This window comes from Perca fluviatilis, chromosome 23 (genome assembly GCF_010015445.1).
Source record: "Perca fluviatilis chromosome 23, GENO_Pfluv_1.0, whole genome shotgun sequence".
In the NCBI taxonomy this organism is placed as follows: Eukaryota; Metazoa; Chordata; class Actinopteri; order Perciformes; family Percidae; genus Perca; species Perca fluviatilis.
Genome location: NC_053134.1, coordinates 11,825,133 through 11,849,046, shown reverse-complemented (window position 1 = coordinate 11,849,046; position 23,914 = coordinate 11,825,133). Strand labels below are relative to the sequence as shown.

At 41.3% G+C, this 23,914-nt stretch overlaps 2 protein-coding genes across 7 annotated transcripts; one reads left to right on the top strand and one right to left on the bottom strand.

Annotated features, from left to right (window-relative positions):
• The first annotated feature begins 105 nt into the window (after window positions 1–105).
• On the top strand, window positions 106–11,799 carry cracr2ab (calcium release activated channel regulator 2Ab). Of its 5 annotated transcripts, none has more exons than XM_039791452.1 (19): window positions 106–519; window positions 858–918; window positions 1,381–1,750; window positions 3,106–3,217; window positions 3,845–4,031; window positions 4,169–4,315; window positions 5,239–5,329; window positions 5,581–5,676; window positions 6,499–6,686; window positions 6,934–7,005; window positions 7,217–7,265; window positions 7,374–7,456; window positions 7,830–8,421; window positions 8,564–8,699; window positions 9,231–9,312; window positions 10,002–10,116; window positions 10,505–10,606; window positions 11,147–11,223; window positions 11,422–11,799. In XM_039791452.1, exons 3-19 carry the CDS (start codon window positions 1,598–1,600, stop codon window positions 11,507–11,509), a joined length of 2,370 nt encoding a protein of 789 aa, XP_039647386.1. In that variant the 5' UTR covers window positions 106–519; window positions 858–918; window positions 1,381–1,597; the 3' UTR covers window positions 11,510–11,799. The 5 variants fall into 5 exon arrangements, 4 of the variants coding, with proteins under 4 accessions (XP_039647386.1, XP_039647384.1, XP_039647385.1 ...); XM_039791450.1 differs by having other exon boundaries at window positions 7,737–8,421; XM_039791451.1 differs by lacking the exon at window positions 858–918 and having other exon boundaries at window positions 7,737–8,421.
• A 271-nt stretch (window positions 11,800–12,070) lies between these two features.
• On the bottom strand, window positions 12,071–22,738 carry LOC120553244 (protein arginine N-methyltransferase 8-B-like). Of its 2 annotated transcripts, none has more exons than XM_039791458.1 (10): window positions 21,851–22,738; window positions 21,037–21,261; window positions 19,605–19,760; window positions 18,658–18,721; window positions 17,824–17,966; window positions 17,398–17,485; window positions 16,018–16,133; window positions 14,351–14,501; window positions 13,187–13,308; window positions 12,071–12,876 (listed from the first exon to the last, which is right to left on the bottom strand). In XM_039791458.1, the coding sequence occupies exons 1-10, from the start codon at window positions 21,971–21,973 to the stop codon at window positions 12,793–12,795; spliced, it is 1,272 nt and encodes a 423-aa protein (XP_039647392.1). In that variant the 5' UTR covers window positions 21,974–22,738; the 3' UTR covers window positions 12,071–12,792. The 2 variants fall into 2 exon arrangements, with proteins under 2 accessions (XP_039647392.1, XP_039647393.1); XM_039791459.1 differs by having other exon boundaries at window positions 12,522–12,876; window positions 21,905–22,736.
• Between the last annotated feature and the right edge of the window lie 1,176 nt (window positions 22,739–23,914).

Below are 23,914 nucleotides of genomic sequence, written 5' to 3'. Positions count from 1 at the left end.
TTCACATGGCCAACACTTTTTCAGTTGTAGCTCATTACCATGACACCAAACAATCATTCAGTAGTCAGTAAAGTAGCATCAGTAGTCAACTCATTTTGCTTTTATAAACCCCTTAAAAATGACATAAATTTTCTAATTCAACTTTGCTAATGCCAAAACATAATGCTTTTTTGTTCCTAATGAAAACCTCTTTCCAATAACACATTGACATTCAATATACTAGTGGTCTAGATTCTGCTGTCGTCATAGATACAGGCGATATAAACATGTCGCAAACATGTAGCCTGCTTAAACAGAGTTGACCCTGCAACCCTCTCTCTCTCACTGTGGGAGCAATGTGTGAACGCAGGCTGCCAAAGCCTCCGGCTGCTTCCTCATGACATCACATGGTTGCAGAATGACTTCTCTAACATTCATCTGTGAGGCGAGACTTCCTAAACACAGAGCGCGGCCGCTGCTCTGTTGATACTGAGAGCGGAAAAAGGCTTCACTTTTTCTTGTGCTTATCATTTGTAAAAGGTAAGACCTCTCCTTCTGTTGCTGGTTTATTTAAAGAGAGACATTCAAGCCATTTGTAGTTCATTTTAAGTACATTAAAACTGTATCTGGTTAAAGTAGGAAGGTTGGGAGCAGAAAGAATTTGCCACAAGTTTTGTTTGTTGCAAAGAAAGACCCAATGCGTTCCTTATCTTTCATACTGCATATTTAGAAGATTCTAACTTTTTTTTTTTTTTACAGTAATATACTGCTAAGGGTAACACAGTTGAGGCCTGTGCATATAGGAGGATGTATTGGTGTTCAAAAAGTCCTTTGAGGATACTAAGAGGAGTGTAATGTATTTAATGTCTAATTTACAGCTTTTAAACATCATGTTTTGTTTGCTGCAAAGCTGAAACCCAACATCTTCCCTCATAAGAGGTTAGTTCACATATCTTGACTTTAAAACCATATATCTGCTTCTCATATTTCTACAAACTGTACCCTGGCTCTTAACTGCAAATAAGACAGTACTTTAAAACCTTATTTGAGTCATCATGAAGTTGTGATGACAAAACAAGAAACCACTGTTGGGCGATACATAATAGCTCCGATTTTTAGCTGTGACTCTGCCTCTTGGCTCCTGCAGTCTTGCAGGCATTATGCTGTCATGTGTTCTGTATGGCTGGGTATTAAGATAATCCTTTACACTGTGTTTACATACCTTTGTGAGGTACTTGTTCCTGGCTTATTAGAAAAGGGAACTACTGTATAGTAAAAAATGTGGTACTGTTGCAATAATGTTCTGATCACTTGTGTAAGCAGACGTTTTCCCACTAGTTTTCTCAAAATGCCACCTTTAGCTAAGAAGTGCATTTGTACTGTTTCCTCTCTGTCTCACAGGACCTGCAACCAGTTTTGAGTGTGTGTATTAGCCACAAAACGTTATCAGTGATCTCAACATCTGATGCTACTTCCTGTCTCTGTCGTCATGGTGACTGTAAGAGCCCCAGAGCACAGGCTACAGGGCCAGTGAGGAGGCCTGATGTCTGATTCCACTCCTGACTGCAACTGAAGTACATGCAACTAACACCGTGCTGCTCCTTAAAGCATCCCAGACATGGAGGAAGAAGGCAAGGTGAACGGCTTCGGCCTGAGCCCAGGGAGGAGGCGCTCAGACTGGGGTCAAATCGCCCTGCTGGACAAGACCAAGGAGTTCTTCCAGACCTGCGATGTGGAGGGCAAAGGCTTCATTACCCGCACCGATATGAGGGTTAGAGAAGCTGTGTGTGTGTGTGTGTGTGTGTGTGTGTGTGTGTGTGTGTGTGTGTGTGTGTGTGTGTGTGTGTGTGTGTGTGTGTGTGTGTGTGTGTGTGTGTGTGTGTGTGTGTGTGTGTGTGTGTGGTCCTGACAGCTTTGTGGGGCCAAAATGCTGGACCCCACAAGTTTAAAGGGCTGTTTGAGGGTTAAGACGTGGTTTTAGGATTAGGGTAAGGGTTAAGGTTAGGCATTTAGTTGTGATTGTTAAGGTTAGGGTAAGGGGGCTAGGGAATGCATTATGTCAATGATGGGTCCCCACAAAGATAGTGCTACAAACGTTTGTGTGTGTGTATGGGGGGGGGGGGGATATTCAATTAACTATCATACAAGACAACAAAACATAGACATTATGCACATTTTAGGGGCTGGAAACTGCACATTTTGGCCTTTTATTTTCCAAAGTTGTTGCCATTTCATTTTCTGTCAATCAACTAATTAACGAATGGAATACTTGTTTCAGCTCTTCATTTCTACTTTAAAGCACAAACATTCTCTTTTGAGAGGTTTGTTTTTCCTAGTCACAGTCATTCTTTAAAGTCTCACATTCTTCCTTTTAAAATCCACTGATGCTCTGTGAATGCATTAAGCCTCCGCTAAGAAGAACAATAGGTCGAAGGGGACACGCATTTACCTGTGGCATAATTAAGTGTCCCTTGGTGCTGTAATGTGAATGGCAAGCAAGAACCACTTAGTGCCACAGCTGCCATTATCGCTTGATTCTGAGATTTTTTTTTTTTTTTCATGTTATATTAACATTGTAAAAGAAAGCTCTTCAACCACTCAACACACTCGGAACAGCCGGTGAAGTGGCAGAGTAGCACCATTAATGGAAATGTTAATGAGTATAGATTTACCTAACTCTTAAACGCACACACACATCATTTTACTGGCAGAAACCATACACTCAAGCCTCTTCAAAGTGCTAATAATGTCCGAGCTGTGTTGTCAGTTAATTAGAACAGGGCCCTTGTGAGCAGCATGCCTTTTGTTGCTATTGTTAGTGTTGAGGGTTTCCAAGAGAAGCTTTGTTCAGTGACACATAAAGCAGCCACTTTGTGCCAGTGCTTATTCAGTGTGTTTAATTCTAACAATACAGAGCCAGATATGACAGAATAGCTCAGAATTTGTAGGTGACATTTAATGATTAGATACTAGTTCTAGTGTTACTTTAAATGGTTTCTAATGTAACTCCAAACCACATCCATAGGTAGCTGTAGCAGTGGCTCATGTTTTATATTGTTGATAATTTCTGTTCGGTTCAGCACAACAGCATTTTAAATGTCCTGCGTGTTTATGTTTTCCTGGCAGAGGCTCCACAGAGAGCTGCCTCTGTCTGCGGAGGAGCTGGAGGATGTGTTTGACTCTCTGGATACAGACGGCACTGGTTACCTCACGCAGGAGGCATTCTCCTCTGGATTCAGTAGGTCTCCTGCCGTCAGAGGCCTTTATACAGCTTGCTTTGATCCGTCACAGACGCTATTGTGCTGTGGAATATCAAGAAAGTAATTCAGAAAGTTTCTGTCATGGAAAATAAAATGCATGACATGCCCTTCGTTTTGTGTTTGAAGTCTATAAATGTTTAAAGCTAGACTGTAATTTTAGCTGAACAGAGGCCAAGTGAAAATTAAAGGACAACAATACATGCTAAAACATAGTGGAACAGTAACACAAGGGTCATAATGTCACTGAACTCACTTATGTCAGTTACACATCTATCTAAAGTTTGCTAACAATTACCAACATAAGCCACCATAAGCTACTGGTCATACATGTACTGTAAGTTAAGGCTGCAGCAGCAAAAAGTGTATTGTATCAAGCAAAGGTGTGTGTTATTACTTATGAATTCATCTTTTTATTTGTGCGGAAAGAAATATGATTTATTTTTTACAAAGTTACAAAGTCCCGCTTTAAAATTATAAGTGCCTCTGCACAAGTGCTAAACAGGAAAGATGACAGTATGTTTTGGAAATTGTATTTACTGTCAAGCTAAAGCTAATGTCCAGAAGCTACTGAGGTGATTTAAAAATGCTGTGTGGGTGTATCTCAGGTCAGTTCCTGCATGGCCGGAGGATCTCTGTGACCGATGACCAAAATCAGGCCCCTGGCCCTGTCGTTAGGGCCAACGAAGCCTTTTATCAGAGCCAATGGGAAGCCAAGCTGTCAGGAGTTGACGAGGAGGAGGGCCACTTCTGTATGCTGCTGGAGAGCCTGGGGGCCAGTAATGTCTTTGAGGAGTGAGTGTTATCACTGAAAGTCTTTAATCAGTATGCATTTTGGTGTGTTTTGTGTCAAACTCATGCTGTGTGACTGCCATAATTCATACTTGATAAAAGAAACCCTCTTTATGTCTTCTCCTTTTCCCTCTCTCCAGTCCAGGCGAGGTGCGCAGTCTTTGGGCCCAGCTCAGGCGAGACGAGCCTCACCTCCTGTCCAATTTTGAGGAGTTCCTGGCCAGAGTCACCCACCAGATTAAAGATGCCCACCAGGAGAGGAAAGAGATGGAGAGCGCCCTCCAGAGGTAGTACGGCAGGACACACATGCACTCATAAAGAGAGTATCCCCTTCAACTGTGGTGTCTTACTCTTTTTTTCTTGCAAGAGGAAGCAAGGTAATGAAAAGGGGGGAGGGTTTGATCCTGGGTTAAAAAGACCACATTTCTAAATTGGTTCCCACAATTAAAGTGTTTAAGTACTGTATTTTATGTACCACAAATAGCAAATGTCCTTCTCTGTCATTAGTCGCCTGAAGGATCTGTGATGCAACTGTGTGTTTGTGTGTTTCTGTGTGTGTGCATTCATATTACAGCCTGAGACTGATTGCATGGATTTACCTGTAATTCTCTATAGAACGACCCCTTTATCCGTGTCAAATGACCACTAATCTGGAGGCCCGCTCTAAAGTCTGACCACATTCTGCTGTTTTGGAAATCCATTAAAACAATGCCTCAGGGGGCATGGAAATCAATAAGATATACACGGTATATCTTATTGCTATATATATTATATGTCATGGTCAACATATTTCATAGATTCACGAGGAACATTTTTGAACGTCAAATTGCAGGTGTCCGTGTGCAGAGAATAGAGTGATTTTAGGCTGTTTGTAAAACATGCATAGTTTTCCCATGGCACTGCATGGTACTGTGTAAATGCTTGTTATTCCTCTAGACTTTACTAATTGGCTGTTTGGGTCTTAACAATTGTCAGAGGGAATGTAAATACCACTCAGTATTCTTTTGAAAAAATTAAGCTCAGTTGCTGTGTCTGTAGGTGTGTGTGTGTGCTCAAGTATTTACATGTAATTAAAGACACAGCATTAAGCTCAACCCTAGACAACAATGCTGTTCTGTTCCTAGATATTATGTTATGTCGTACTTCACGTCTTTCAATTATTCACCAGTTACTTTAATAATTGTAATGTCTCTGCCGTCCCTCTGTGCAGGAAGGCTGCAACACATGACAGTGAGATACGTTATTTATACGAAGAGATGGAGGCGCAGATTAAAAACGAGAAAGACAGGCTGATACTGAAGGTAAAAGAGCTAAAACACAAACAAAACCTACTAAAGCAACCTCTCCTTTAGCAACAAAATAACAGCATAAAATTTTGGTATGGCAAGATGCTTAAAGTTGCCCTCCACTCAAAAAGGTTTTGCTTATTGTTTTGCAACGTGGATGTTTGACATTCACTGTGCAGAATTTGTATATGTCTGGAGGGGATCTTAATCATGTGCCTACTCCTTAACCATTTGACCTTTAACCTTTTCTTCTTCTGGCCATGCAGGACTCTGAGCGTCTCCAGTCCCGCAGCCAGGACCTGGAGCACCAACTGTTTTCAAAGGAGAAAGAGCTGGAACTTATTTTCCAGAAGCAGAAAAGGGTTAGTGAGTGCATATTTCCAAGTCAAGTCATCTTTATTTATATAGCACATTCAAAACAGTATAAGCTGACCCAAGGTGCTTTACAACCAGGGCAGATGGGGTGAAATATGCCTCGATACATAGATAAACAACAGCAGGCTACATTAATAAAAAAAAAAGTACATAACAAACACAACATTACAAAATGACTTGCATGGTAAAACCAATGTTAAAAATGAAGGAAGTTAGAAGAGTGAATTAAATCAGCAATGGCTTAAAAGCACTATAGGGAATAAAAATCCAGATCAGGAGGTGGCTTGACAGAAGCCAGGCGGCCTCAGGTGTCGCTAAAAGCAACGGGGGGGGGGGGGGTCTTTTAATTTAGATTTTGACGTTTTCGTAGAACATGCCTTAATATGGGACAGGAGGCTGTTCCCAAGCCATCTCATGACTCAAGTTAAATGACAACAACAACCATTCACACAACATGTAGATATTAAAACATTCATTTGAAATGATTGACTCTATATTTAAACAAGAAATGGCTTTGTGGTGCAGCTCCTGACAAAATAATGCAAGACGGATACTATTCTTAGGTGTAAAATAAAAGTCAAATTCAAAATGCTGAAACATCTGACAAATACGTTATACACTAAAATGTTAGTCAAGTCAGAATCCCCTGCGATTATGGTGAAGTGTGGTTTTAATCCTTCCCACTAGTTGACAAGTGTTGTAGGGAGGGGTTTAAACAGCAGCCATACAGTTCATTTCCCACTGTCCTTAAGTACACTCACCCAGCATTAGTGCATTTCATTCCTGTGAATATTTCCCTCTCCCTCCAGTTAGAGCTCCAGTGCCTCGAGCTGAACAGCGAGAAGCAGGAGAGCCACGTGGAGAACGTCAAGCTGAAGATGACCAACGAAGAGCTGTCCCGAGCGCTGCAGAGCACCAGCCAGGACCTGGCGCTGGCCCAGGATCAGCTGGCCATGCTGCAGGAGCAGGCCGCCCAGCTGCAACAGGAGAAAGAGATGTGGGTATACACACCTATTACACATGCTTGAGTTGTGAGAGTGTTTCCTTATATTCGGCTTCTAAGACCACAAACGCATAACTTTTTTGTTGAATTGTTGGGTCTTTGTAAATTATAAAGTCTCTCTATCTGTAAAGTGTCCTGAGATGACTCCTGTTAATGATTTGACACTATAAATTGAATTGAATAAAATTGAATATACTCACGTGTACTTCTGCTGAATATTGTGAGTTCTGTCTTGTTTCAGGGAAATGTACAGAGTAACTGAGGGACTCCAGAGAGAGAAGCAAAGTCTCATGAAGCAACTTGATCTCCTCAGGTACAATCGGGACATTCCATGAGCACATATCAAACCTGGGTAGTAGTTGGTTTTAATCTTTTTGGCTTCTGGTTAATTTCTAATTGGCAAACCTCACACATGTGGTCGCTGAGTAAGTTCAAGGTTTTGCAACAACTCTGGTGCTTTTTTTTCCTGCTTTTCAATGCATCCTTTTCACAGCAGATTCCATCTTTCTTTTCAATTTTCCCAGGGAGATGAACAAACATTTAAAAGATGAGCGAGACATATGCTGCGGCGTAGTGAGTATACATTTAATCTAATTGCATTGCTGCAGCATCCATCATGGCATCACCTGACTGATAAAATAACTCTGTAACACAAACATACATCCCCTTCATTTCAATAAGCCTCGAAACTCCCTCCGTAAGAAGCAGAAACAGAGAGCGGGCCTCGACAGTGTGTTTGATGACACCAGCCAGCCGACAAAAAGGTGATCCCTTTATCTCCCAAATACTCCTTAACATAAATCATCTGTTAGAGTATTTCCTGTGTGACAAAGAAGAATTCCCGCCTCAGTTTGATGAGAAAATCATGTATCAAAGGAGGAAAAACAGAGGATATCTGATTCTATACACTTACAACAATCAACTGAATTCACTTGTTTTGTTTAGATGAGACCAAAATCAGTATCATTTGAGTGCTTTGGCCTCCAGATTTGAAACTTGACCCAGTATATCCTCTGTTTCTCCTCTGTTTTTTTTTTTTTAAAGAGCCCCACTGTTGGTGGATGGGTCCTATCAGTCTCTGGAGGCCTTGCCTATAGAGCACCTTCAAATCGTGTTTGTTGCTTCCTCCTCCTGTAGTGAGGATGACGCCACCATCACCGGCCCCTCCTCCTCCTCCGCCACTAATGTCAGCGCCCCCACGTGTCAACAACGCCCTACAGCAAGGAAAAACTCTGGCTTAGCCAACGGTTACACCAACCCCGCTCCGACTAAAGAGCACGATGTGAAGGCAAAGGCCAAAAAATCACCCGGCAAGATGGCCGCCACTAAGCGGGTGACGGGGAAGGACAGAGAGAGAGCGAAGAAAGTGGAAATGGAGAAGAAGACCGGGGTGGAAGAGGAGGCCTTGGACGCCCCTCCGGACGGATGGCCCCTCCGTCGTGTCATCTCCATCGAGGAGGACCACCTGCCCCACCTGCTCCAAGGAGGGCCTCACTTTCTGCTGCACCAGCTCAGTGAGGAGGAAGACGAGGTGAACGATGAGGAGGAAGAGGAAGCTCAGAGCGACGTCGAAACAACAACAACAACAACAACAACAACAACCACCCCACCCTATAGTCACGCCCCTGTGTCGTCAGAAGCCCCTCCGGCAAGGAATTCCCGCTTTACCCGAGTGAAAAAGACACCCATGTCTCCAAGAGGACAGCCGGTCGGGAAGGAGACGCAGCAAGTAGGTCCACACAGCTGTGGAGCTCCAAACATGTTTATGATCTTAACAAAAAAATGTGTTATCACCTGCAGAGGTAATGAACCAAATGAAAATGAATGTGTGTCTCTCTGTCTTTGCTCTTTTCTGTTATCTGCTTCAAAAGACAAAAGAAGGAGCACTGTTTGCCCCGGACCGTCTGTTTAAAGTGGTCCTGGTTGGCAACTCGAGTGTAGGCAAGACGTCCCTGCTGCGCTCCTTCTGTGAGGGCCGTTTCCACCCCTCCACAACTGCTACTGTGGGTGAGAAGAGAAACATTGTAATAATATTGGGTTGCATGTACGTAAAAAAAGTGTCAGAGGCTGTTTTGAACAAATTCGAATGCCGTGTGTTTGTGTGCGCGAGTGTGTGTGTGCGCGTGTGTGTGTGTGTACAGTATGTGTGTTTATGGATGCTTGCACTGAAGATCTGAGGGCTACTTAGCATCACATGAAAGGGCTTGGGAAGTCACACTGCCTGTCTAAGAACCCTGGCACACATTGTACTGCAGATTATGTCACTTCTCATGAATTGTTCTCCTTGCTTTCATCTTTCCCAATCCTCACGCGAGCCTTGTTATCTCCACTTTGTCGTCCCCCCCCCTCCTCCTCTGGAATGAGGCACAGTCAGTCTCACGCCTCGCCAGACCCCCCTATTGGCCGTTTTTATCTTTGCTGCTCTGTGCAATAAACCATGAATATAATCCAATTCAAATTAAATATGAGACGTGTAGCCACATATTTTATCATGATTTATCACCATATTTTGATCTTTGCTGTGTCTTAATTAATCAGGTATTGACTACAGTGTGAAGACACTAACCCTGGACAATATGCAGGTAGCCATGCAGCTTTGGGACACAGCAGGACAAGAGAGGCGAGTTTCTATTTATTTTTTTTAGAGTCAAAACAAGTGAAGCCAATCGGTTTGCAAGTTTAGTGAAAAAGTAAAGTGAAAATAAACGTGTAATGAATAGATGTAGTAGTGAAATTATTATCATTTACAAACTGCTACACACACAAAGACAGAGTATGAATAATTTAATGACAGTTCTTTTGGACGTATTGTTGCAGTAAGTCTTTTGGTAATCCCAGGTATAGAATACTGTAATATACTTGCACTATACCTAAACATCAAGTACATTTGAAGCACATCTTTATTTTTTATGCTAAATGTAAGTGCTTGAAAAATACATTAACTGTGTTTTACTATACTACTTTAAAGAGTGTTATTCCTCTAGTAGTACTTTAGCGTACTAACTTTAAAATGAGTATGCTAATGGCAATACTACTTTGAGTGTACTTTAAATCAACACACACTCACGTATAATTGATATATTATTAAAAAGTATGATTAGTTGAAATATACGCACAGTTAAAGTGGATTGTCGTGTACTTGACTGAAAAAAAAAAAGACTCTTTTTGTCACACTTTTATAAATATCTTTTCAATACAATAATACTAATAATTCAGTAGTAGTGTTTAGGTGCACTTCAATGATATAATACTTGTAGTGGTGTTCAGTAGATCAATGTGGTGACAGTCAAAACGGTGTCGTTGACGCAGGTACCGCAGCATAACCAAGCAGTTCTTTCGCAAAGCAGACGGTGTGGTGGTGATGTACGACGTCACAGTGGGGGAGAGCTTTAAGGCCGTGCAACCCTGGCTCACCAATGTCCAGGTCTGACCTTTGACCCAACCAAGTCCTCTGCATCTCTAGTTTCCTTCATGTAAAGAGTTGGTCGATTTATATAACATACTTGATACTTTTCAGTATTTACAGGTTTAAATCATTTGTCTTCCCAAAATGTTGCACTATTCTTTTGAGTCTTTTTTTTATTTATATTAAAGACCTTCTTCGCAGCAGACATTTTAACTTGTTATAGTAAGAAAAGCACAGGTGATAACAATAACAATGGCAGGGTTCTATTCAAGTGTCCCAGTAAGCCATGACAGTGAGCCAATGTTAATTTTATGATGTACGCCTGTGGCTTTACTACTGTGACATGTCATTGTGTCTCCTGTTAAAAAGGGCTATACTAAATTATTGGATTGCTCTTTTTTTTCAGGAAGCAGCAGGAGAAGGGATCCCCATCCTCCTTCTGGGCAACAAAATGGACATGGATGGAGACAGGGAGGTGTCATTCAAAGAAGCCGAGCAGCTGGCTTATGTAAGTTTAATTCAAAGTTCGTGGATCGTTCTATTTTACGTGCTCGCTCTCAAAATCCTAATTCTGCTTCGATCCCGACACAAAGATGCAATTGGTGAGAGTTCCGATCATGACCACCAGCGTGTCTTTTTGGCTACATTTACACTGCTAAGTTTTGGTTTAAAAACAAATATCTTTTGCTACATTTACACTGCGCTGGCATTTCAGAGCCCCTAAACCGGAGACATTTGAAAACACTTCTGACCCATTTTGGTTCGGAATCTCCGGGGGTTGTGTTGCAGTCTCAACGGCCGCAAATGGAGACCTTTGGCAACACCGCCACTTGCCACCAATGTTTCGCCACCTGATTGGGTCATGACTCTCTCGTTCTCTGAGACTGAGCTGTTAACATTACCATGGCAACTACCAGCAACGGGTGGAGTATACATGCTGCCTCCTGTTTAACTGGGCACGCGCGTGCCCAGTATACGAGAATGTTGACGGAGGTGTCTTTGTTTGATTTCTTGACTCTCTCTCTCTCTGTGCGTATGTTCTGTGTAGGAAAACAAGGTGATGTTCTTTGAGGTCAGTGCCTACACTGCCAAGAATGTGACCGAGTCCCTGACACAACTGGCCAGGTAAGTCCAAAGCTGTGAATTAAATAATGTAATAATAATGTACTTTTATTACACACCAATCTTCAGATGCATGATGAACATTGCTGAGGCGTACATGGCCTTTTGTGATACCTTTTTGTCAGGAGATTGATGAAGGTGTGTGTGTGGTAACAGCGTCGGCTCATGCAGTCTTCTCCCTGTGTCTCTGTCTTTACTCAGAGTGCTAATGGAGCAGGAAGACAGGGTGAGAGACACAACAGTCATTCTGAGTGCTCAGCCCATAAAGAAGAAAGCCTGCTGCAAGTAACATGTATACTCAATTTTCCGAGTTCTACGTAGATCACGTTTTGCAGTGTTTAAAGACGGCAATGAAATCATTCTTGGGACTTGGTCATAGAATGTGTCTTTTAACAAGTGGTCTTCATTTTGACCCAGAATTGCGTGACATGTTCGACAAGTCGACACGAAGGGCTGTGTCGCCCAACATGAAACCTACAGTCAAGTCTGTTGAGTTAAAATGATGAAGCTCAGAGGAAGAGCTTGTCCAAAGTAAAAAAAAAAATAAGGTGCTGCACCATTTCCTGTGAATAATGCGTTGCCAAATCCCAGTAGTGCGGTCTATAAGATTTCAAATAGAAACATATCCTGTGTGATAATTCCTTTCGATAACCTTTTATCCCAGAAGAGAAATCATAAATACACTGTAGCTTTTTCATAACTGAACGCTAGCTTTACCAGTCTTAATTTCTCCGTTCATCTTGGTTTTAATGTATTGTAGTTATATTTAATGTTGAATCGAAAATTAAACTAAATTATTTGTAATTCATTAAAATAGCTGTTTAATTGAAAATCATGAGAGACACATCTGATTGTTTGACATTTTATTCATCACCGTGTTCATCTTTTTTTTTTCATATTCTTAATTTGTCCGATCAAAACAAAGTGGTACATGACATATTGCATCTGTGTTTGTTACTGTTCTAAAGGCATTTTTCTGTTTCATTCTGGCACCAAAGTGCATTTGTTCTGACTTATCCTCAATTAAAGAAATTACAATTCACACTTTTCTCTAAACTCCATGAAGCAAAAAAAAAAACGTTCACATGCAAATAATACATAACAAAATAAAACACAAGTGATTACTGCACCATCTATACAATTACACAGTGCATAATAAATCTTAACAATGACTAAAGGAAAAACAGATGATGGCTGTGCTGTAACCCTCTCAGCATCACAAAGATCAATGCTTTTCAATTAGCTGCACTAACAATATAAATAATTAAAGATTATTAGAATTTCCATGAACTAGTGAGAAGAAAAAAAAAAATCAAGTTCATTTAGGATGTTACATTCAACGATGTGCCCGAGTTGATCAAGTTGGTACAGGTGATGGCACTATTGCTGATAGATACTTTCCTATTTACTTGCCTGATGACATCACTTAGGTGCTGGCATGATGTCATCCAATTAGATCTGTCTGGTCGCCCTCGCTGGCCAACTGGAATGCTTGTCGGAGAGCTGGTGCCATCCCCCTCTCCAAGTGTGTGTGGAGAGGGGCTGAGGGTAGTTGGAAGGTTGTTGTCGTTCCTAACGCATTTTATAGTCGTGGGAAATGGCGGCCTCACATAGTTGTCCTTTAAAGTCTAGCTCCAGGGTGAACTCCAGGTCACGCTTTAATGTAAAATAAGAATTTTTTTAATGAATTCATTAAGAAATAATTGGCAGAAGATATTTGTGCCACTCACTTGGTATAAAAGTAGCCAACAAAATCTTCACACAAAATTAAAAAAAAGCACTTTAAAGGTATTTAAATGCAGTGTTTCAGGGGCAAATATTGTACTTTTAACACACATTTATTTGAGAGCTGTAGGTTCTTGTTATGTTAAAAAATAATGAAGATGTTACATTTAAAACTAACTCTCTGCCAGAAATTTAAACCAAGACTACTGAGAATTTCGTGGCTATTTTTCATGAGTCTTACCACATTCTTCTCATTGGGCCTGACAGCGACACTGCCAAAGATCTCCTCCCCCTTCTTGACAGTTAAGTAGTCCTCCAAGTAAAACACTGTCTGCTTCCAGTGTGTGCTGGCAGCATCGGGAGCTGAGGTAGAGGACAGGAGGAACACATGTGATACAAGGAATGAAAAGGAAAGAAGATTAGATGTAAGGAGGTTAAAGATGAAAAGTGTAAAGCAGGAAGGAGATGCAGCCAAGAAGAGGAAAGAGAAGTTAAGGGCAGTGTGAGAAATAATCAAATTTACAAAATGTGTCGGTTCCAATGGGCACTCAGTTTCCTTGGGCATGCTAATATGGGAGAAATTTAAACAGAAAAAGCAGCTGAAGCTCACTCAGGAGAGAACTCTGTCAGTGATGCTCAGCCTCAGGCCCAACAGACTCAGCCAAACATAGAACCACCTCTACACGACATTATGTAAGCACTGGATGCATGAATGTATTAACATAAGCTTACATAACAGCTTAGCAACTCTATCCCGACACCACGTTACCTGAAGCGCTCGTTGATTCCGTCGCCGCAAACACTGGGTCGGCTCATGTAACACCAGCAAAGTGGAGTCAAGAGCTAAGATGCTAAAGTGCGGTAACTTCCATTTTAAGGACATTGATGTACTGCTTCAAAATGCTTGTGCTTAAAGATGCATTCATTCATTCATTCAACCATTATTTAAATTCGAGAGATCATTGAGAAGGTATTTGCTTTTATTTGCTCAAGTTTTGGGATACCTACCTTTGGGATTTCTGCCTCGCTGAACCATTTTAAACCGTTTTTCAAGTGCCATTCCTTTGGCCGAAAAGTAGTTCCAATCAAATCTGATCTTCTTCTGAAACCTACAGGTTAAGAGTTTTGTCAAAAAATAATCCTCTCCGTCTCTTGAGGCTCCACAGACCAGTTAGATAGAACACTGCTTTGGAATTGATTGAATTACATTTGGCTCAACCAGAAGGTTGAACCATAGAACCATAAACAAAGTTGCCTTCACCTCCATTGTATTAGGGTGGAGGCAAAAATCTCACAGATATTTCATAATGTGGCCCAACACAACTAAGTGTGTGGCTAGATACCACTAGGAGTAAGTGAGATAAAAAAAAAAAAAAATTATTGTGGGTGAACAGACACTACTCACCAGTGGAGAAGCCAGTCTTCTTGTGACACTTGGTGAACTCGATGTTAAAATAGGTGACCAGAGCATGGATGTAATCGTTGCGCTGGATCTGCAGACAGAAGGCTGAGGTGAAGGACAGGTCCTCTGGCTTCACAGTGTAGATGTCCACTTCCTGCAAAAAAAGGCAAACAATTATTTCTGCTTTCATGAGATCTCTGTGCTTTTCAATTCATGAAATATCATGTCACAGCCAAACAGCACACCGTGTAAAAGTACAGACACACACAAGTTGTCACCCCCACTTGTCATTTTTCACACACACGCACACACACACACACGCAGTAGATGTATAATGTCAATTCTTGCTTGATTATTCAACATAATTTTTCTGTGTGTGTGTGTGTGTGAGCCTACAGGTTGAATCACGGCTGGCAAACGAAGCCTGCTCACAGTACACATGCTGTGTGGGTGTCCTCTCTCAAGTCCACGAGGGAGGGAGGCTGTGTTTCTGTGTGTTCGCTCGTGTCTAAATCGAGCACTGCCTTATGATTATGGCCACAAATTTAAGTATCACATGTTGTTACCTGGTAGGCATCACTTTGGCTCCAAAATAGGAGTGCAGCCGGTCATCCATGTAGATAATGTATTTAACGGGGGAGGGGGGGTTAGAAAGCAACATGTTCATCTAGCCCTGCCCATTGGGACATGGATCACCTGGCCATGTTCAGTCAGCATGACAGATTGTGATTTAACACCTCTGTCCTTTCCAATGATACCAGGCCAGTAGGCCTATCATATACAGCGTATTGTGAAAGGAGAGAGAAAAAAGTCCCTTGGAGCACCTTTGTCATTTTAGCGTGGGAGGAATGAGTGGCAGTTTGAATTAAGACAGGGTGAAGTGGCTGGCAGCGGGGGGGAAGGGGTGGACAAGCCCTAAACACATACATGTGAAACAGTAAGAATTAACTTTCAGACCAGCATGTCTCTAACTAATAACCACCCTCCAACCTGACATATAAATCACCTTTTTGAACACAAAAGGAGGGCTGGTGCTTATACAAGTGATGGAGAGTCCATTGTATTCCTCTGGTGACTCAATGCCTGCTCTTGTGTGACATTTCACCATCTCGCAGAGGTAGAAGTAGAGGGAGACGGAGACCTCCCCTGTTCGCTCAAACTAGTGAGGCATGACATTGCTTAAATCCGAGAATGTGACAGGAGATGAAGGTTAAGAAGAGTTGATTAAGAAGGAAAGAGTGATCAATGAGACTACAACATTATAAAAGTAGAGAGAGGAATGAAGATATGGGATACTTGAAATGGAAAGCACATGATATAAAGCAGAGAGAAGGAACAGTGAAAGAGGAAAAGCGATTAAATGAAAGGTAGAGGGGACAAACACCAAAGCTATCACTTCCCTGAATGCTCTCATCCTCTGTTCATTTTTGAGATGAAAGACAAGCCACTGTTCAAGCAAGGAAACAGAGCTGCAGACTATTACAGCATCATCCCCAGAAACCTCTATTATTTTCTAGAAAATAGCCTCCGCAGACTGTTCAGAGTCTCTGGGATTAATCGCTGTCACAGATTTCTTTAACGATTGCATGTAGTTGGTGGCAGAACACAAAAGATGAAAACTTTGCTTGTATAAGTATAAATTATTATTATTATTATTGTTATAGACTAACCTTTAGGAGGCAGGCAGTAGTCACCACCTGCTTGGGATCTACCACATCCACCAGAGGCTCTTTGATGGCCACATTGCGAATGCAGCTCATGTCGAATCCATACACGTTTTCCCACCCTGTGCATACACAATGAATGCACAATGAATAGACATGCACACAGTATGTGGTTTCTGCTTTCTGAATTTTTCATACACTTGCAAAGCTCTGTTCTCTCTGTTCCTGCCAAGCTGTCAGCACACAAAAAAAGGTAGAAGAGAAAATAAAACAAAGCATTTAACCCTGCCAAGAAAAGAAATCCTGCACTCACGCTGTCTTTCTGTCTATCCAGCCCCTATGTGGAGATAGACAAGTCCCCCCCTGAAAATAGACTCCAGCCTCCTCCAACCTCCTCCACCATGTCTGGCAGGCTTTTTTTATTATAATTTGGGCTGAAAACACACCAAGCAGGCTTTCCGTCCCCCATTCCCTCTGTCCCTCCACTCCACCTCAGTTTGTCAGAGGGCCAAACGCTGAATCTGAACGATGAGAAGGTGGAATATGCCACCGACGCAAACTAAAAATAAGAGCGCGAGGGTTTGGATAGACTGAATTCTTTGGGATTCATGCGAAAGCATGAACTTTAATGTGCATGAGTAGATGTAATAGAACAGAGAAGGCCACCTGTGCAGCAAAAGGAACCCCAGTATGAGTTATTTACCCAGATTCAGTGCTTAAGTAAGTACTACAAGTGTGAATGCAACCTTTAATATTGGTGCTTTGATCTAGATCGCAATGTTAAGCTCAGCCCTCTGCTGTGAAAGCTATTTGAACACATGGAGTGAGCAGAGAATGTACTGCAGGATAAAGGCACCTCACTGGTGTAAATACTGTTGGTTAATAAATACTTTTTTATATATATATTAATAACAAGCCATTTGTACATATAATTTGGGTTAAAAAAATTGTTTTTATCTGTTGTATATCTTTTTAGCTAGCGTTAACTCAGCTTGCTTGACCAGACATTTCAACCACCACCAAAATCCATTTATCAATATGTTCACACTTCAAACACAAACCTTAAGGGTTATTGTGGTGGAGAAACTCTTTATTTTTATTATTAATAACTGCAGATCTGATGGCACGTTCAAATGTGACAAACCCACAACCTTTTACATTTACATGACTTTTTCATTTCTCACAATCTGCAGTATTACATCAGGCAACTTTGATAAAGAAAGCCTGGTTAGAAAGTGGAACCATACGATTGTTATTTCTAATTGGACTGTGATTTGATTTCACCTTCACAGTGGTCATTAATAATGAACTGCACAGCTGAGAAGGAGACAGAGAGAGACAAAACGTGAAAGCAAAAGAGAAAAGAAAGCTTCCATCATTACTCACAATGAATCTTGAAGTCCTTGTACTGCCTGTCTTCGATGCCCACCACATAGAGAGCTGCTCTGTCAGGGAACATCAGGCCTCCAGGTTTCTGAATGCAATAAGAAGCTTCAGGTATTAATACACACACACACACACACACACACACACACACGGCCATCCATCACCTTTATTGTTCACACACCTGGCATGTAATATAAGATCGCATGTGCCGAGTTTAAAGCCTGCAGGCAGCTACTGAGGATAGAAACCAGATCATTCATGTATTACCTCAGCATCTGGGCGGCAGACACATGCACACAAGCGTACTGTAAATCCTCTACTTCATCATTGTCTGATGTGTTTATGTGTCAAAAGCCTTATTTGTCCAGCAAGCTACTCGCACACTAAGCCCCAGCTCTCCCCAAGCCTCCAGCAGCACCATCATACCAGCCATTTGTCCCTGGCGAAGATGACGGTGTTGAGCATGGACTCGTAGAACAGGCAATAGCCCATCCACTCTGAGATTATGATGTCCACTTTCTCCACAGGCAGCTCCACTTCCTCCACCTTGCCCTTGAAGATGGTAATGACTGCGGTGTGGAGAAAGCCACAAAAACAGCAGGCAGCAAATTACTTCACGGCATCATCATCACAATAACCCTATTCTCGGATGATGAGATTGTTTTTATGCTTTGGGATTTCTGTAAATTAGTACATCTTAATTACTACGCTCATCGTATGCCTCAGTGCTTTATGCATGAATTTGTCTTGTTTTCAGTTTTTCTATACTGGCCTCTTTGACCCATGATATGAAGATACTAGGAGATATATTTTAAAAAGGGAAACAGACATAAATAGTCATTATTGGGATTTGGGTTTTTAATTCTTTTATGACTTATCATGCCATCATCTTAAAATACCTGAAATGTAAATATAAAAGATGAAACAAAAACCAGCCTGATAACAAATGTGCAGGTTATGAAACCCACCATCTGTCACCAGTCCTCCATCTGTGAAGTTCAGGGTGGCATTTTACAATGGTAATCAGCACCACTGAGGGTTTGTGATTGATGGCAGGAATTATGGTTATTTGACATCAGAGGCGAGCTGCCAGTTAACCATCAGAACTGTGACTAATATTGTCGAGTGTGACGGTAATGATGGAAATATGCTGATTTTTCACGCTGCTTCTAATCCCGAGGATCCGTCTTCGCACTGTTCTGCATTCAGACAGATGGAATATAAGGAATATAGTAGTAATGGAAAACCACTTTGACTTACCATTGTGTAGGTGATTTGACTTGATAATCTTCTCGGAATATTCGGAAATGCTTGAACATTCAATCTGTAGGCACAAGAAAAAAAACACAGATGTGGTGTCTTCTGAATAAGAAAATGTTTGCTGAAATTACTACATTGTTTCTAAGTTACATAGGCACTTTGTCATTTTAATAATTCATAAGATATATGTTATATTCCTTAGTTGGAAAGAAAATAATGATTTCTTCGCCAATGGATGTGATCTGCAATGGTGTTAGCTAGCATTTTCCCTCCCTATATACAGTAGGTTAACCTTTGGGGTAATCTCGGAAGGGCAAATTTAATCAAATCCTGCCAATCCATCCAAACACTAATGTCCCTAATCGCTTATCTCAGACCCTGTGCCCCATGACAACTAATACATCATTTTGCTCTCCCATCCATAAGTGTAATACAGTATATGAATCATACATACTGTTGGAGACACTGCCGGCAATGTATGACCTGTGACGATTAAGGACAGATGTCTCTTACTGTGTGTGTGTGTGTGTGTGTGTGTGTGTGTGTGTGTGTGTGTGTGTGTGTGTGTGTGTGTGTGTGTGTGTGTGTGTGTGTGTGTGTGTGTGTGTGTGTGTGTGTGTGTGTGTGTGTGTGTGTGTGTGTGTGTGTGTGTGTGTGTGTAAGATTGTTTGAGAGAGATCACCAATTTCTCCACAGAACACAAGAAACTAGCCCTTAAGAGGAATTCTACAAAAAGCCAGTGTATCTTTGATATGGAGAAGGAACGGCCATGGTTGAGAGATAATGTGACAGCAGAGCCAGATGTGATATTCATTTGGACAGTGAAAGGGTGTGGGGCTTTTGTCTCTCATAAATATTTAATAGCAGAAACTGTTGGATGATTCTAATGGAGAATATAAACTGTGGAGTATTTGTTCGTGGTCAAAGGGTGTATCTATCTGTCTCACCCCATACACGTGTTTGGCGCCGGCATTGGCAGCAAACATACAGAGGATCCCTGTGCCGCTACCAACGTCCAGGACGATTTTATCTTTGAACACATGCTTGTTGTGGTACATGGCGTTCCGGTAGGTCAGCGTCCGCACCTCGTCTTTCAGCATCTCCTGTTTAAATTAGAGATAAAACGGAGCGGTCATAGCTGTGATACATACAGTACAGTACAGTCTTGAATAACATGCAAACCACTACAGCTTCTATACTGAACTGGTATAGACAACCTGAAGAATAGTGGGATTCATACAAATGCTCAAAGGAATACTAAACACATAATGTTACATAATGAACATACAAATGTGTATAAATTATGCTAAAGAGTAATTTCCTCAGCATATAAATACATAATTTCTTCATGTATAATGAGGAAGAAGAGGCAGTATTTAGGCCAAAAGCCTCTGTGGCAGTGGCAGAGCTTCTTGAAATAGACAGGAGTACAACACAAAGTCTTTGGGGACGGCCTGATATCCATCTCCCTGAGCCCATTCACACATCCCACTTTCCGCCTTCCTCGCTTTGCGCTCCTCTAATCAGGACACTCTCTTTGTCTGCAAGCAGACAAAAACCTGACCCATATGCTAAATATGGGAACTATTAAAAAAGGTCTATATGTCCCCAAACTTTTCCACCGCCACTCCTTTACAGATCAAAGACATTAGCTAGGGTATAGCTCTGCAATTATATTTAGCAGTTCACTGGCTGTAAAAGACAGACATAGATTCTTTTCATTTATGGAATACTGACCATGGACTATTATCTATTTAAGATGTTGGCGGAAAGTTTCCTCTGAGGTATATGTTTAGAGTTTATTCTAATTTGGGGGAATTTTTTTGTTGCATTTTGATATTGGAATAAAGTGAATTTCTAAGTGCTTTAAGGATCTTTAAACGGCTTCTGAGAGATGTTTGTGTCATTGTGTTTTTTTGCCATTTGGTTTCATACTGTTTAAACTCGTGTTTGAAAGTGCTTGAGGACTTAGGACTCCTCTTAGCTTATATTTGTACTTTGTCTGGATCTTTGTTTTGTTGTTTCTACTTTCTAGCAGTTGTTTGGGCTTTTGTAATGTTATTTTGCAATTTATTTTCTGATCCAATTAACCAAAGCTTTGGAATCAAGTGTCTGTAAGGAATGGTTTCTTAGTTATGGATAAAATATAATACAATATTCTATGCCAGAAAGTGGATTTGGACCACAACCAAAATCAAAGCCTATCTGTCCATGGAATTAAATCAGCAGAGGTGTTTGACATATCCTGCAGACAGAAAGCCAGACTAACAGGGTTGAAATTCTTTGGCAAGTTACGGAGCATCAGCATAGACATCTGGTCTCATTCTTTTACCCTGGTCTTACATACCGAGCTGCCATTTGTCAGCCTGGCGTGCCTACCTCATGGATGCCAAAGTGGGCATAAGAGTCGAAGTAATAGTCCCGTGATGTCATTTCCTCCGGGCTGATGAACTTGGCAATCTTTCCTCGACCGGGACAGGTGGCCAGGGCTGCTACATGAGGCGTATGGGGGACGCAGGGCACATGGTGGGTAGTAGGCACTGGTTTAGGCAGTGGGGAGGGCTGGGCAGACTGAGAGAGTGGGGATGTGACAGGCTGTTGCCGCTGTTAAGGAGGAAGGAAGAAAGCAAGAAAGGGGAAGAATTTGTATCAGCATTTAGAAATTACACACAAGAATGAGTGAAAAAGCAAAGGGTCTGAGGAGTGGGTGTCCAGTCATATTGAGTGAGCGCCTATAGGTTAATATTGGGCTGATAGAGGCAGAGTCAATGGATTGCAAGCCAAAGGGGATTTTATATAATAAGCAGACAAGAATTCACATATATAGTCTTCGACATTATAACAGACAGGAAACTCAGAGAAGAGCCGGTAAAAGATGCAGGTTCCGCTTCAGCACCAAGGACAGCGAACACAGACACGTTCAATACGGCCACGCATCCAAAAATCACTGCAATAACGGCCAACCTTCTGCATGCATTATCACTAGGCTACTATTGCAATTACAGCGGTCTACAATGATCACACATAAGATCTGCAGGACACTGGGGAAATGCACTTTGCTTTGCTTGCACGCTATCATAGAGCAACATTGATTATAAATGTGATTACGATGATGATAAGAAAAACAAAGACGTGTACATAATAGTCAAGTCAAATGTGATGTCACGATAAAAAAAAAAAAAAAAAAGCATACTGAGAGTGTCCCGGTCCCGTTATTGCCGGGTGCAGGACACCACAAGGTCCCTACCTCCGAGCTGTCCGCCTCCGCCATCTTCCGCCGTAGCAGCAAACAACGCGACGAATGCCTCAGTCCCATGAGAGCCGACGAGATTTAGGCTACAACTCTTTAAAGTGTACGGAGGAGCTGAATTTTTAATAGAAACGTGTGGAAAAATAACACTAATCCACCGTGTATGTGGCTGGAATACACGTAAAGATGAAAGTCATAATAAGAAACGTGTTTGGTTTCACAGTTTCCACCAAATTAAATCCATTCCCCGGGAAAAGTTGTTAAATGGATTTGCGCGAGGGGAAACGTACAGTTATCCATACTATAAATGTGATACAGGTTGTTTTAGTGGCAGGGCTCAGGATGGCAAAGCCGTCTTTTACATGTGCTACGACTAAAAGGTTGCAGGTTTGCAGCGTGTGTCCATCAACACCCGGGCGCCCCGTTTAGGTGTCCTCGTGCAAGCCATTGAAGCCTTATATAGCCTACCCGCAAGCTCATTTAAAATCTCTGCGTAAGACTGTCCGTAAAAAAGTGTTACCCACGACCAAAAACGCCTAGAAACCAAACTCCACAACTGAAATCGCTTCTTGTCTTCCACTTCTCTTGGAATCACTTGTCATGGTCTCTCAGCGTTGGGACTCGAAGACTGGAATTCTTATCTTCCTGTGCGCTGTGGAAAATCCTTGGCGTATTCCCGAGGGGTTTCCCCGAGAGAAAGTTAAAAAGGGGTTCAACCTGTGAGAGTGACAGTGTACTGCCTTTGAGCTTCTTTGGGGACATGAAAGGAATCGTGACAAAAATATATAACAATCTATAAATCTCTGCTTCCCAAGGACAGATGCGTCTTCACACACCAGACTTTCCCACAGAAGCAGAAAGCGAGAGCTCTGGCAACCAATGAGCAGCTCAGCCACTCGCTTATATAACATAGGTGTTTTATATGTTGATTAAAAAAAAGAAGAAAAAAAACGTAGAACGTTTTTTTGTCCATATGGTGGATAATATACTTCTTTTAATTACGGCTAAATAAAATCCAGGTTATGACATTTTCAGGTTCCGGTCACTGTACTGACCTTTTCAGGTGATACAATAATTCCAGAGCTTTAAAGACCTTTTTTAATTCATGTCGTATTAATTTTTACCTGAAGGGAGTTTAACAAGTGTTTATTTCATTGTATATCACAGAGAGCTATTTGTGGTAGGCTATAGATAACTTGGTAACACTTTACTTGAAGGTATCTTCATAAGAGTGACATGACACTGTCATCAACACATGACACAGTCATGACACATGAACTCTAACCCTAACCCTGACCCTAACCATAACCATAACCATAACTTGTCATGACAAAAACCGAATGACACTTACTGACAGAAGCGTTATGTCATAAATGTTTATGACACGTTCATGACAGTGTCATGTCAGTCTTATGTAGATACCGTCAGTGTAACGGATAACTTGAAGGAAACATTTTTGACAAAAGAAATAAAATAAAGAGGATAAGAAAAGAACACAATTACCAATTACATAGTTATTATTAAATCAATAAATAATATTATTCAACTTAGTTTTCACTGCCACAGACAAAGTATATTAAAGGGTAAATTAACACCTCCATCCATCAATGGGAACATAAATTAAATGGTTTTAGTAAAGTATGTATAAAAATAAGCAGAGCATTTGGTTAAGCAAATCCAGTGTAACTTAACCAGTACATTAACTCAAGTACAGTTTTGAGGTTGTTGTGTAACCCACTTAAATTTGAGTATATCCATTTTAGGCTACTTTATATTCCAACTACTTTTCAGCTGGAAATGTGTACTCTACATGTATGCATCAGATTGTTATAGATTACCCAACAGTATGTTACGTTAAATTAACTCCATTTCAACCAACTGCAACATTAAAGTACTGCTTATATATTAATACAGCAATAATAATGATCCAATTATATAATAATATAACACAGACAGGGGCTATTTGGCATTACTTTGGATAATTGTGTGCATTAAGTGCATTATGAT

What these genes read in the sequence shown, in the direction of transcription:
- LOC120553244 (XM_039791458.1), bottom strand. Translation starts at nt 21,973, where the DNA reads ATGGGACTGAGGCATTCGTCGCGTTGTTTGCTGCTACGGCGGAAGATG. An exon ending in CCCACTTTGGCATCCATGAG is followed by an intron (nt 19,761 to 21,036) that starts GTAGGCACGCCA and finishes TAATTTAAACAG; the next exon opens with GAGATGCTGAAAGACGAGGT. An exon ending in GAAGACTGGCTTCTCCACTG is followed by an intron (nt 13,309 to 14,350) that starts GTGAGTAGTGTC and finishes CCTCTACCTCAG; the next exon opens with CTCCCGATGCTGCCAGCACA.
- cracr2ab (XM_039791451.1), top strand. Translation starts at nt 1,598, where the DNA reads ATGGAGGAAGAAGGCAAGGTGAACGGCTTCGGCCTGAGCCCAGGGAGG. An exon ending in CTCCACAACTGCTACTGTGG is followed by an intron (nt 8,700 to 9,230) that starts GTGAGAAGAGAA and finishes TTAATTAATCAG; the next exon opens with GTATTGACTACAGTGTGAAG. An exon ending in AAGCCGAGCAGCTGGCTTAT is followed by an intron (nt 10,607 to 11,146) that starts GTAAGTTTAATT and finishes TGTTCTGTGTAG; the next exon opens with GAAAACAAGGTGATGTTCTT.